The sequence below is a fragment of the Bubalus bubalis genome, chromosome 18 (assembly GCF_019923935.1).
Source record: "Bubalus bubalis isolate 160015118507 breed Murrah chromosome 18, NDDB_SH_1, whole genome shotgun sequence".
Taxonomy (NCBI): Eukaryota; Metazoa; Chordata; class Mammalia; order Artiodactyla; family Bovidae; genus Bubalus; species Bubalus bubalis.
Window position 1 is genome coordinate 53,625,502 of NC_059174.1, and position 12,929 is coordinate 53,638,430.

At 47.5% G+C, this 12,929-nt stretch overlaps 1 protein-coding gene across 9 annotated transcripts in view; it reads right to left on the reverse strand.

The window, feature by feature from the left end:
- The window catches only part of ZC3H4 (zinc finger CCCH-type containing 4), a 39,088-nt gene extending 34,103 nt beyond the window's left edge, over nucleotides 1-4,985 (reverse strand). For 3 of the 9 annotated variants that reach the window (XM_025269386.2, XM_025269381.2, XM_025269379.2), the window contains exons 1-2: nucleotides 4,908-4,985; nucleotides 3,612-3,774 (exon numbers count right to left, since the gene is read on the reverse strand). In XM_025269386.2, the coding sequence (XP_025125171.1) occupies nucleotides 3,612-3,774; nucleotides 4,908-4,983 (239 nt within the window). In that variant the 5' untranslated portion in view covers nucleotides 4,984-4,985. The other 6 variants (XM_025269382.2, XM_025269384.2, XM_025269383.2 and 3 more) reach the window with 6 other exon arrangements.
- Nucleotides 4,986-12,929: the final 7,944 nt, after the last annotated feature.

Here is a 12,929-nt window from a genome sequence, read left to right on the forward strand (position 1 = left end):
AGAAGGTGAATTAGAAAGCCCTTTTGGGGAATCACATTTTTTTTTCTTTTGAAGAGCAAATTTGAGAGGAGTTAAAAAAAAAAAATAAAGGAGTTTATGACCAGAATAACCATGTTTCCATGGTCACAGATGATTTTTGTTTCTACTGGGAGATTTTTTATTTGCTTTCAGATTAAACCTCTCCCCCAGAGAATATAAAAATTTTAAAGATTACAAGTGTGTAAGAGCTGCTGTTAAATCAGAGATTCCGAGTGACACCCTTTTTTTTTTCTTTTTTGCAACATCCATTAATTTGAATTTTAACACTGGTACATCAGTTTGGGGGGAAAAGGTAGTACTGTGACATTTCAAAAACGAAGACTACTGAGATACAGTTTGACATAATGACTGGGGCTTCTTGGATTTGATAGGATTTCTTTGAGAAGGAAAAAACAACAAACCCTTGTGTTGATGTGCCTGAGCGTTTCACACTGTTTGAGGCGATTTTAACATTAATGACCACTAAAAAATTTCACTTAAAAAAGAAATCCAATTTCCTTCACATTTCATTTTAAAAGTAAAATTTAAAAAAAAGCATCCTTCTACACTTGAGTAGCCCTTGACACTTGGTAGGGTCATCTATTAGCATCCAGTTTCTGCTCTTGACTCCTGGAGGAGGAATTTCACAAATGGGAAACTTCAAATAAATGCTCATTTTCAGCTGACCCTATGCACTAGAAAGTGTGTTCAGTTTGTGCTTCAGACATTTTTTTGCAGGAATACTGGACTGTGTGGACTTTTCTTCCTCCCACAAAGGCTTTTACATACCTAAGATCGGCACGGCACTTTAGTTGTGAACATACCGAAAGAAAGAACAAAACAAGTGGCCCACTGAACTGCAGCTTACGTGTTTCCTCATCTAAACGTCAGTCAACTTTTTCCCCTAAGAACGGAAAAAAGGAAACAGGATCTTTGGGAGGGGAAGAGGGCTGTGTGTTAAAAAGTTTTCTCTAACAGAGTAGTATGTCAGGGACCAAAAGTGGGCAAGAGGGAAAATGGAACTTCACCGTGTTTTGTCTTTTAACAGAACTTATGCTTGTAAAACATATCAGAAGGAGTGTTTGGTTATGCAAGTCATTTCTGTTGCTTTTTCTTTGTACATGTAGGAGAGAGGGGACTGGGGGCTGGAGGAAGTGTTCTCTCCACCATGGCTGGGCGTGTAACACGTTTGCATCAACTTTTCACGGTCAGGCATGTGCTTTCGAACAAAGAACAGTGGAGATGGGGAGAGGAGACTGAAGCTTGACACACGTTACAGATTTGGTGCTTAAACAGTACTTTACAAATGACTTGCTTAATTTAAACGTCCATCACCATAAGAGATATGAGAAACTAGGATCTACTTGAACCACAATCTTTTGGGTCGGTTGGGAAAAGGGGAGGGAGAACATTAACTTGAACACAAGTATCATAAACCAAATTCAGTAACTTTGTCTCCTACAAACGGATGTGAAGTATCCACTTTCTTCAAACATGAAGCTGGAGACAAAGCAATGGACTGAAATGGCAAGAGGGAGATCAAGGGCTTGGAAACATATGGGCCTCTTAGGCAGGTTTTTGACATGTTACAGTAATGCACCTTTTTTTTTTTTTTTTTGAGAAAACTGTGTACATCAAATTTAAAAAACTAAACATCGAAAGGATGTGCAAGTCTAAAAGGGCTCAACAGGGTTAGAATCCCGATTTGAACATATAAATTCACTCACTCAAGCATCACTTTGGTCTAAAGGCGAGGAGGAAGGCAGGCAGGAAAGGGACAAAAAGAGGGAGATAATTGAATTACTCAATAAAAGAGGCTACTTACCAGCCCAACCCATTGTAAGACATACACTTCTGACATAAGAGAACTCCTTAGAGGTCGAATAAAGCGTGTAAGCACCTTTGAGTAAAGCACCTGCCCCAAGAGGGGGCCCGGAAACCCAACGTGGGCTTAGCGAACAGACCTTTGCTAATCTGTTTATTTCCTTGAACTGGAGTCAGGCTGCGATGGGCTGCGATTCCCAGGACGATACATTTAATTAGAACAAAACAGAATAAAATAAAAAAAAAAATTTGTAAAAAGCTCACCAAACTGCTGCACTTGTGTCTCTGAATGTGGGTGGCATTTCTTTTAAAAGGCAAAGTATGGTCTGTGAAGGAGAAAGGGAAAAGGGGAGGTGGGAGTGGGGAGAAGGGGCCGTGGTGCCTGGCGGGGGAAAGCCCTAGCTAAGACCCCAGTCTAAGGGAGGGTCCTCTGCGAATCCCCAGCCCCGGGCTGCAACCAGGCAGCCATCTGTCCAGCGCCCTCTTCCCCTCCCCACCCCCACTCCCTCCGAGACTCTCCAGTCGGCTGAAACCCTGCTACCATTTCCAAATCCGCTCTCTATAGCCACCTCTTCCTCTGCCCTACCAGGGAAGAGTGGGCGAACCCCGCACCCCAACCTTCTGCTGGCGCAGGGGAAATGGGGCCCCAACCTCGCGCTGAAACGCGCCGGGCTGGCCCCTTTATCACCCTCCAAAGAAGGGCATGGGGCGAGCCCATTTCGCACTTAATACTGGGGAGGGGGGCGCTCCCTTTCACCACTTGGCAAAGCACAAGGAAACCTCGTTTTTTTTTTTTCCTCCCGGAAGGGATGGCGCCCCGTGATAGCCCGAAAAGGGAGGGAACCCCATGAGAAAGAGGGGACCAACTTCCTCTCCTCTACCAGGCAGGGAAACCAAACCTCAACAGCTTACCCCCCCAACCCCGCGCGCCAATAAACGCCATCACCTACCTACGAAAAGCAGAAGGACCCCTCCCTTTAAAAATAGCTTGGGGAAGGGTCTTCGCCCCCAAAAGAGGCAGGGGCTTCCAAAGGGGCAAAGGATCACACCCCCCCCCGCAATTTTTGCCCCCCTAGGGAATAGCTAGGCAACAACTCCCGCCAAAAAGTGTGAAAGAGCCCCAACCAAAAGGACCCCCCCATTAGGATGGAGAAAGAAATGAACGAACCCCCACTTTCTGTCTCCCACGAAAGCTAGGGTACCTCTCCAAGTAGGGCAGGGCACACCTCCCCCAGGAGAAAGGATACTGCCGGGGGCTGGGAGACCCCGCCAACTCCCTAAGAGCGGGGCTCTTGCTCCAGATCCCCCCAAAGGGTCCGGGAGCCCCTCCCCCATTCCCTTCCCCGAAGCCAGGCGACAGGCAGGCGGGCCCGTGGCTGCCAGCTCCGGGCGCAGGGGCAGCCAGGACCCCCGTGGGCTTCCGAAGCACCCCCCCGGCGCCCCCTCCCCAGGGCGGGCGCAGGGGGTCCGGGGGGCGCCTCCTCACCTTCCCCTCAGCATGGCGCCCAAAAAAGACAGAGCGAGAGCGAGGGAGAGCGGGCGAGCGCCGCGAGGGGGGGGAAACGCATGAGGCCAGGAGAGAAAGCAAGCGAGAAAGAGCGAGCGAGCGAGAGACACCCACCGACCCCGCCCTTCCTTCTTCTCCTCCTCCTCCTCCTCCTCCTCCTCCTCCGCGGCCCGGCCCAACATGGCCGCCGCCCCCCTTCCTCCTCCTCCTCCTCCTCTACCTCCCCCCGGGGACGCCGCCCCAGCCGGGCCGGGGGCCTGACCTGTCGTCAGGGAGCGGGAGGCGGTGGAGGAGGTGCGGGGTAGCCAGGCAGGCGTCGGGGGAACACAGAGGAGGCGAAGGCGTTGATGGCGGTGGTGGCGATGGCGGCGGCGGCGACTCTGATGGCGGCGGCGGGGGGGTCCCGGGCGCGGCCTCCATAGTTCCTTTGGGGGGGGGAGGGGATGTTAATGCACGAAAAAGGACTGCTTGGGCGTAGCGGGAGGGGCACACTTCAGCTCTTGAGGGCTCCTGATCGGAATGGGTATATATTTTTTCAATTTCGGAATCACCTCTGCGCCGACCTCCGCGTAGGCCGTGCGGCCTAGGCCTCCGCGGGCCGCTCGCCGCCTGCTTACTCCGCAGCCCGCCGCGGGGTCACTCGCTCATGGGCGCGGGGCCCTCATCGGGGCGAGAGGCGCCCCGACACACACACACACACGCACCCCCGCGGGCCCGGGGGTGGGAGACCCGGGGGACACGGACACTGGTGGGTGGTTCGGTGTAATTAGCGCGGGCCGCGCGCGATGGAGCAAGCGAGGGGAAAGGGGAGAAGAGGAGAGCGAGCGAGGGCGGTTAAAAAAAAAAAAAAAGGTTTTAAGGAGAGGAAACGGGCCGCAGAGACGGGCCGACTGTCTGTCTGTCAGCCCGCCTAGGTGCCCCAGCTGCCCGGCCCCCGCCGCTGTCAGAAATTCACACAAAATGGCGGCCCGGCCTGGACGAGCCAGGAGACTGAGGCGGGAGGAAACGCGAGGTGGGAGGGGGAACTGGGAGGCGGAGGCCATGTCACGTGGAGGAGAGAGGCAGAGACAGCTCTTCCGATGAGCAGCGGAAAGAGCCGAAGGGAGAGAGTAAGGCCGAGGCAAGGCGGAAAAAGCCGGAAGGACCTGAGCTGAAATTCGCGAGAGGCGGGAAGAGCCGAAGTTGTCGATGGGGGTGGGGCTAGGGAAAGAATGGGAAGACCCTCGGTGCCGGAAATAGCCGAAGCGAATCGGGACTGGGAAATAACAAGAAACTGAGGTGATCCGGAAAGAACCGAAGGCAGTGTCGAGGGTGAGTGGCAGGGGGCGGAAAGAACCGAGTGATGCCCGGCGGCGGTAATAAGGTTTATAGACCGAAAGAGCTGAAGTGTGGGGCTGGTGAAGCGATTAATGACGAGAGTAAAGACTTTGAGGAATTCGCCCGAGAGCAAGCGAGAAGAACCTAAAATTGCTAGGTTTAAGGGAGGCGGGAAGAGTCGAAAGCCTTAGATGGGAGAATGGGAGAGAAGGAATTCGGGATACGGAGAGAAAATAATAACCGAAAGCTGGAGATCGGGTGCCTGGAGTTGTAGGTTTCCGGAGGATGAAGCTGAACAGGCCCGGAGATGACGTCATTAGAGGCCTCTGTCGCTAATGTTATTCTTGGGCGGTGCGGGAGGGCGGGTCTTAGTCATTCTTTGGGAGAATGTAAGAACCTTGAGCTTAGTAGGTAGAAGATCTCAAAAGCTAGACTTGGGAATGCTGAGCGGGTTCCAACAGTATAAAAACGTAAAATCTTTTGACCCTCACAACTCTTATAAGGGGAGCTACCCTTATGCCCCTTTGATGGATGTAGACTGAACCTCAGTATCTAGCTAATTGGCTCGTGGTTATAGGATTAGCCGTAGGGAGCATACCAAATTTTTAATCACAGCTGTCATTCCATTGCTCCCCTGCAAAAATTCTCTTCAGTGCTATTTACAAGAGAGGAGCTTCGTTGGATGCTATTATGAGCACCTTGTACAGGTCGAAGTCCTGTGATGGGTGAATGGAACATAGTTTGTTCTTAATAGAGCTTAGAAGCCGATAATGCCACAGGCGAAAGAAACTGGAAGTTAAAGAGTAAATGAAGACTCTTGTTGTATTGGCGGACAAGGTTGTTTGAGCTGAGACAAGAAGAGATAATTCTAGGCAGAGGAAATAGATTCTTTCAGAATCCGACAAAGCAAGGACCAGTTAGATTCCAAGAACAAGAAAAGCCTTGTGGCATTAAGAGAGAATCTGGAGGCAGAGGCTGCCAGATCGCCTGCTATATTAATCTTACTATAAAATTTTAAAATATTGCAAACCAGGTCTGGGCCACAAGATCTTCAGGAGGGTAATTTGCAGTCTCTAGTGGCTCAGAGGGTAAAGCGTCTGCCTGCAATGCAGGTGGACCTGGGTTTGATCACTGAGTCAGGAAGATCCTCTGGAGAAGGAAATGGCAACCCACCCCAGTACCTCTGCCGGAAAATCCCATGGACGGAGGAGCCCTGTAGGCTACAGTCCATGGGGTCGCAAAGAGTGGGACATGACTGAACGATTTCACTTTCCCTTTCAGGGGAGAAATTAGCATTCCTGATAAAGTGACAGGATTAAGCCATTTTCTATTGAGTTTTGTTGGAATGAAACTTCTGGGAAATCAGTGGCCCACCCAGTTAAAAGTCAGCTGACTGCCAGCCAAGAATCTGCTGATCTTTAACCAGATCATCTTTTCTTCCTGGATCTAATCGGTAGTCTAAGAAGGTTACTTAACAATTCTCTTCTATAAAAAATGCTCCTACAAGAGAAAATGTTTCAATTGGCCTTCAAGAGAACTTTTTCCCTTGCATGCATGATTGTAATAAAATATTGGCACGTGCTCATGACTAAGTTGTCCAAAAAATTTTGTTTAACACATGGAGAGTTAGATCAGGGCTGAGAGAATGGAAAGGAAAAATACGGAAGTGGGTCTTTATGAAGGCATGTAACTCAGATTCAAACTTGTACCCATGGTCTTTTAACTGAGATCACTCACCTGGTCTCAGAACTTGATAAAGCTCATGTTCTTGATGTCTCATTGCAGAAAGAATTCAGTGAGAGAAAAAGTGATAGGAAAAAGTGGATTTTGATAGAAACACACTCTACAGAGTGTGGGCCATCTCAGAAGGTGACACCAGCACCAGGGTAGGGAGTTGTCAGTTTTTACAGGGGTGGGTAATTTCGTAGGCTAATGAATGAGAGGAGTATTCCTACTGTTTTAGGGAAGGTGCCCACTTTTTTCTTTATCTTGCTTTTGTTTTCTATTTTTGGGCTGTGCTGAGAAGAACCTAGATAGCATATTGAAAAGCAGAGACATTACTTTGCCAACAAAGGTCTGTCTAGTCAAGGCTATGGTTTTTCCTGTGGTCATGTATGGATGTGAGAGTTGGACTGTGAAGAAGGCTGAGCACTGAAGGATTGAAGCTTTTGAAGTGTGGTGTTGGAGAAGACTCCTGAGAGTCCCTTGGACTGCAAGGAGATCCAACCAGTCCATTCTAAAGGAGATCAGCCCTGGAATTTCTTTGGGAGGAATGACACTAAAGCTGAAACTCCAGTACTTTGGCCATCTCATGCGAAGCGTTGACTCATTGGAAAAGACTGATGCTGGGAGGGATTGGGGGCAGGAGGAGAAGGGGACGACAGAGGATGAGATGGCTGGATGGCATCACTGACTCGATGGACGTGAGTCTGGGTGAACTCTGGGAGTTGGTGATGGACAGGGAGGCCCGGCGTGCTGCGATTCATGGGGTCACAAAGAGTCGGACACGACTGAGCGACTGAACTGAACTAAACTGAACTGAGAAGCATGTGGGAGTTTAGGTCCCTGACCAGGGATCAAATCTGGGCCCCCTGTGCTAGAAACAAGGTCTTTAACTATTGGACCACCAGGGAAATCCCAAGATGCCCACTTTTTAACTTTTATAGTCAGCTTTGGAACTGTCATAGCACCTGTGGGTGTGTCATTTAGCTTACTGGTATGTTACAACCGGGCGTCCCACGTGGCACTAGTGGTAAAGAACCTGCCTGCCAATGCAGGAGATATCAGAGATGTGGGTTCTATCCCTGGGTCAGGAAGATCCCCTGGAGAAGGGAATGGTTACCCACTCCAGTATTCTTGCCTGGAGAATCCAAAGGACAGAGGAGCCTGGTAGGCTACAGTCCATAGGATTGCAAAGAACAGGAGACGGCTGAAGCAACTTAGTACACAAACGCAGTTGAAGTTCAGTCAGTTCAGTTCAGTCGCTCAGTCATGTCCAACTCTGCGACCCCATGAACCGCAGCATGCCAGGCCTCCCTGTCCATCACCAACTCCCAGAGTCGACCCAAACCCATGTCCATTGAGTCGGTGATGCCATCCAACCATCTTATCCTCTGTCGTCCCCTTCTCCTGCCCTCAATCTTTCCCAACATCAGGGTCTTTTCAAATGAGTCAGCTCTCTGCATCAGGTGGCCAAAGTATTGAAGTTTCAGCTTCAACATCAGTCCTACCAATGAACACCCAGGACTGATCTCCTCTGGTTGGATCTCCTTGCAGTCCAAGGGATTCTCAAGAGTCTTCTCCAACACCACAGTTCAAAAGCATCAATTCTTCCGTGTTCAGCCTTCTTTATGGTCCAACTGTCACAACATCCTTACATGACTACTGGAAAAACTGTAGCCTTGACTAGATGGACCTTTGTTGAAGTTCATTCATTCTCATTTCTGTGTAGTATTGTGGTGTGTGACTAAACCAGGTATTGGTGCAAATGTGGAGCCACAGGAACTGCTGATAGGACTGTGAATTGTCTAACCATCTATATTGTGATTTATATCAAGAAATACATATCTGGTTTTTGTCCTAGTACCTTGCACTGAGCTCCTAAAACCCTAGGAATGTCCAAAGTGATAAGAGTTATAGATAAAGGTTCACACAAGCCCCTTTTAATCACACCTTCAGTCAATTGAGTTCAGTCGCTCAGTCGTGTCCCACTCTTTGCAACCCCCTGAATCGCAGCACTCCAGGCCTCCCTGTCCAAAATCAACTCCCAGAGTTCACTCAGACTCACGTCCATCGAGTCAGTGATGCCATCCAGCCATCTCATCCTCTGTCGTCCCCTTCTCCTCCTGCCCCCAATCCCTCCCAGCATCAGTCTTTTCCAATGAGTCAACACTTCGCATGAGGTGGCCAAAGTACTGGAGTTTCAGCTTTAGCATCATTCCTTCCAAAGAAATCCCAGGGCTGATCTCCTTCAGAATGGACTGGTTGGATCTCCTTGCAGTCCAAGGGACTCTCAAGAGTCTTCTCCAACACCACACTTCAAAAGCATCAATTCTTCGGTGCTCAGCTTTCTTCACAATCCAACTCTCACATCCATACATGACCACAGGAAAAACCATAGCCTTGACTAGACGGACCTTTGTTGGCAAAGTAATGTCTCTGCTTTTGAATATGCTATCTAGGTTGGTCATAACTTTTCTTCCAAGGAGTAAGTGTCTTTTAATTTCATGGCTGCAGTCACCATCTGCAGTGATTTTGGAGCCCAAAAAAATAAAGTCTGACACTGTTTCCAGTGTTTCCCCATCTATTTCCCATAGTTTATGTTAATAAAGTGACTTTTGGAAAGCCACCACGCTAGTTGTCAGGGGAACCAATCAGGAGATTGCACTTTTTACTCCATTCCCCAATCCCTAGAAGAAGGAATAGGGGCTGGAGATTAACTTAATCACCAATGGCCAATTATTTAACCAATTATACCTACATAGTGGGGCTTCCCAAGTGGCTTGGTAGTAAAGAATTCACCTGCCAATGCAGAAGACTCGGTTTCCATCCCCAGGTAGGGAAGATCCCCTAGAGTAGGAAAGGGTAACCCACTCCAGTATTCTTGCCTAGAAAAATCCCATGGACAGAGGAGCCTGGTGGGCAACAGTCCATGGGGTTGCAAAGAGTCAGACACAACTTAGCGACTGAGCACATACACGCACAAACACACACACTCCTACGTAGCGACACCTTCCTAAAAATCCCTAGCCTGTGGGGTTTGGAAGATCATGGCAAAGGATGAGATGGTTAAATAGCATCACCAACTCAATGGACTTGAGTTTGACCGAACTCCAGGAGATAGTAGAGGACAGAGAATCCTGTTTCTAGTAGAGTAGAAACACAGGCGTTCCCTCGAGGCACTTTAAAAACTAGCCCAGATCAGATCAGTCACTGAGTCGTATCCGACTCTTTGCGACCCCATGAATCGCAGCACTCCAGGCCTCCCTGTCCATCACCAACTCCCAGAGTTCACCCAGACTCACGTCCATTGAGTCAGTGATGCCATCCAGCCATCTCATCCTCTGGCGTCCTCTTCTCCTCCTGCCCCCAATCGCTCCCAGTATCAGAGTCTTTTCCAGTGAGTCAACTCTTTGCATGAGATGGCCAAAGTACTGGAGTTTCACGTTTAGCATCATTCCTTCCAAAGAAATCCCAGGGCTGATCTCCTTCAGAATGGACTGGTTGGATCTCCTTGCAGTCCCAGGGACTCTCAAGAGTCTTCTCCAGCACCACACTTCAAAAGCATCAATTCTTCAGCACTCAGCCTGCTTCACAGTCCAACTCTCACATCCATACATGACCACAGGAAAAACCATAGCCTTGACTAGACAGACCTTTGTTGGCAAAGTAATGTCTCTGCTTTTCAATATGCTATCTAGGTTGGTCATAATTTTCCTTCCAAGGAGTAAGCGTCTTTTAATTTCATGGCTGCAGTCACCATCTGTAGTGATTTTGGAGCCCAGAAAAACAAAGTCTGACACTGTTTCCACTGTTTCCCCATCTATTTCCCATGAAGTGGTGGGACCAGATGCCACGATCTTCGTTTTCTGAATGTTGAGCTTTAAGCCAACTTTTTCACTCTCCACCTTCACTTTCATCAAGAGGCTTTTGAGTTCCTCTTCACTTTCTGCCATAAGGGTGGTGTCATCTGCATATCTGAGGTTATTGATATTTCTCCCGGCAATCTTGATTCCAGCTTGTGTTTCTTCCAGTCCAGCGTTTCTCATGATGTACTCTGCATATAAGTTAAATAAACAGGGTGACAATATACAGCCTGGACGAACTCCTTTTCCTATTTGGAATCAGTCTGTTGTTCCATGTCCAGTTCTAACTGTTGCTTCCTGACCTGCATACAAATTTCTCAAGAGGCAGATCAGGTGGTCTGGTATTCCCATCTCTTTCAGAATTTTCCACAGTTTATTGTGATCCACACAGTCAAAGGCTTTGGCATAGTCAATAAAGCAGAAATAGATGTTTTTCTGGAACTCTCTTGCTTTTTCCATGATCCAGTGCATGTTGGCAATTTGATCTCTGGTTCTTCTGCCTTTTCTAAAACCAGCTTGAACATCAGGAAGTTCACGGTTCACGTATTGCTGAAGCCTGGCTTGGAGAATTTTGAGCATTACTTTACTAGCGTGTGAGATGACTGCAATTGTGCGGTAGTTTGAGCATTCTTTGGCATTGCCCAGCAGTTATCAAATACAGACTAGTTGATTTGGTGTAGGAACGTACTCCTACACCAAAATACAGCAGTTCTAACCCCTGAGTTAAAATTCATGTTTAATTGCAAGATCAGAAAAATTTAAACCTATTTAAACTCTCCCCTGTACTGTGCTTTGTGTATCTGCATTAGAAGTCGACCAAACCTCCCCCGGCCCACAGAAAGACCTGCTCAACCGTAAAGAGAAACATTCTCTCAGCATCAAAAGACAACTCTTTAAAAGATAACATCTTCTTGATTTTGTAAGGGACCACGTGACCCACCACTCTGTACCCCAGATTTGAATTGTGCAAACTTTCTACATCATTTAATGTATAGTCCTCTGTCTCAAAAACCTAAATAACCGTGCTTTGGCCTCTAACAGGTGGAACAGTCTCAGAACTTTCTGAGGTTATAATCCTCCATGTGACTCAAATAAAATTTTCCATTTCTTTCCTAGATTGATCAATTCATTTTTTTATTGACAACCCCCAAGTATATATCCCAGAAGTACATATAAAGGCACAAAGGAGATTGGGCATAGTAAGTAGGTGATGAGGGATTGGTCCCTGGTCAGGAAGCAAAGATCGCACACGCCTCAGAGCTAAAAAACCAAAACCAAAAATAGAAGCAATATTGTAACAAATTCAATAAAGACTTTAAAAATGGTCCACATCAAAAAAAAAAAATCTTAAAATGGTGTGGCCAAAACAGTTATAAAAATATATATAAAAACTTTTTTTTTCTAACTTACTACCCAAAACCAAACTTTGTTTAAATTCCTTACTAAGAAAGCACTCAAATCTAAGTTTATCTTGTCAATTTCTCACCAAATTATTGTGTCTTTTTTTCCTACAAGAAATATGTTTTTTACAAAAAAAATTTATTTATTTTTGACTGTGCTGGGTCTTTGTTGCTGCTTGGGCTTCTCTCAAGTTTAACTGACTGGAGGCTTCTTTTGGTTGTAGTGAGCTGGCTTTTCATTGCTATAACTTCTCTTGTTGTGGAGCACAGGCTCTAGGGCGCACCGGCTCAGCAGTTGCAGCTCTCAGGCTCTAGAGCACAGGCTCAATAGTTGGGGTGCATGGGCTTAGTTGCTCTATGGCACGTGGGATCCTCCCAGATCAGGGCTCAAACCTGTGTCTCCTGCATTGGCAGGCGGATTCTTTACCACTAAGCCACCAGGGAAACCCACTAAAAGAGACAAGTTTTGTCTACTGCCTGTTTTGGCCACTTCTTAGGTTTCAGTTCTTTTTCTCCTGTTAATCTGTCTTATGTCAATTTTATTACGAATCTAGCCATAAGAATTCAAGAAGGGTGAAAAGGGAAATTTCCCACTCCCTTATGGCATCACCAACTCAATGGACATGAGTTTGAGCAAACTCTAGGGGACAGTGAAGGAAGGGAAGCATGGTGTGCTGCAGTCCATGGGGTCACAAAGTGTCAGACAAGACTGAGAGACTGAACAACGCACTATATCTTGGAGCATCTAGAGAACCACCTCTTGCATGGGGCCCAGAAGCCCTAGGATTTCCTTTGATGATGTCTCCCAAACATGATACAAATTGCTGCCAAAACTCCTAGAGGGCCCCCAAACATTTTGGCTCTCTGGTAGTAGGGGTGGGAAGAAATACAAATTTTAGCAGCTTTCCCTTTTTGGGGGGACAAAAAAAAAAAAAAAAAAGAATCCATTCCAACACATCTCTTCTTCTGGATCGCCAAAACATCTTTGACCAGGCAGGTGCCCGTATTTTCCTGAGACAGAACCTTCTATAATGTGCATAAATCTATAATCAATGAATCCATAGCACCTGTTTCATTGTCCATTTGGTGTTGGTGGTTTAGTTGCTCAGTTGTGTCCGATTCTTTGCAACCCCATGGACTGTAGCCCACCAGGTTCCTCTGTCCATGGGGTTTCCCAGGCAAGAATACTGGAGTGGGTTGCCATTTCCTTCTCCAGGGCATCTTCCTGACCTAGGGCTTGAACTGGGTCTCCTGCATTGCAAGTGGATTCATTACTGA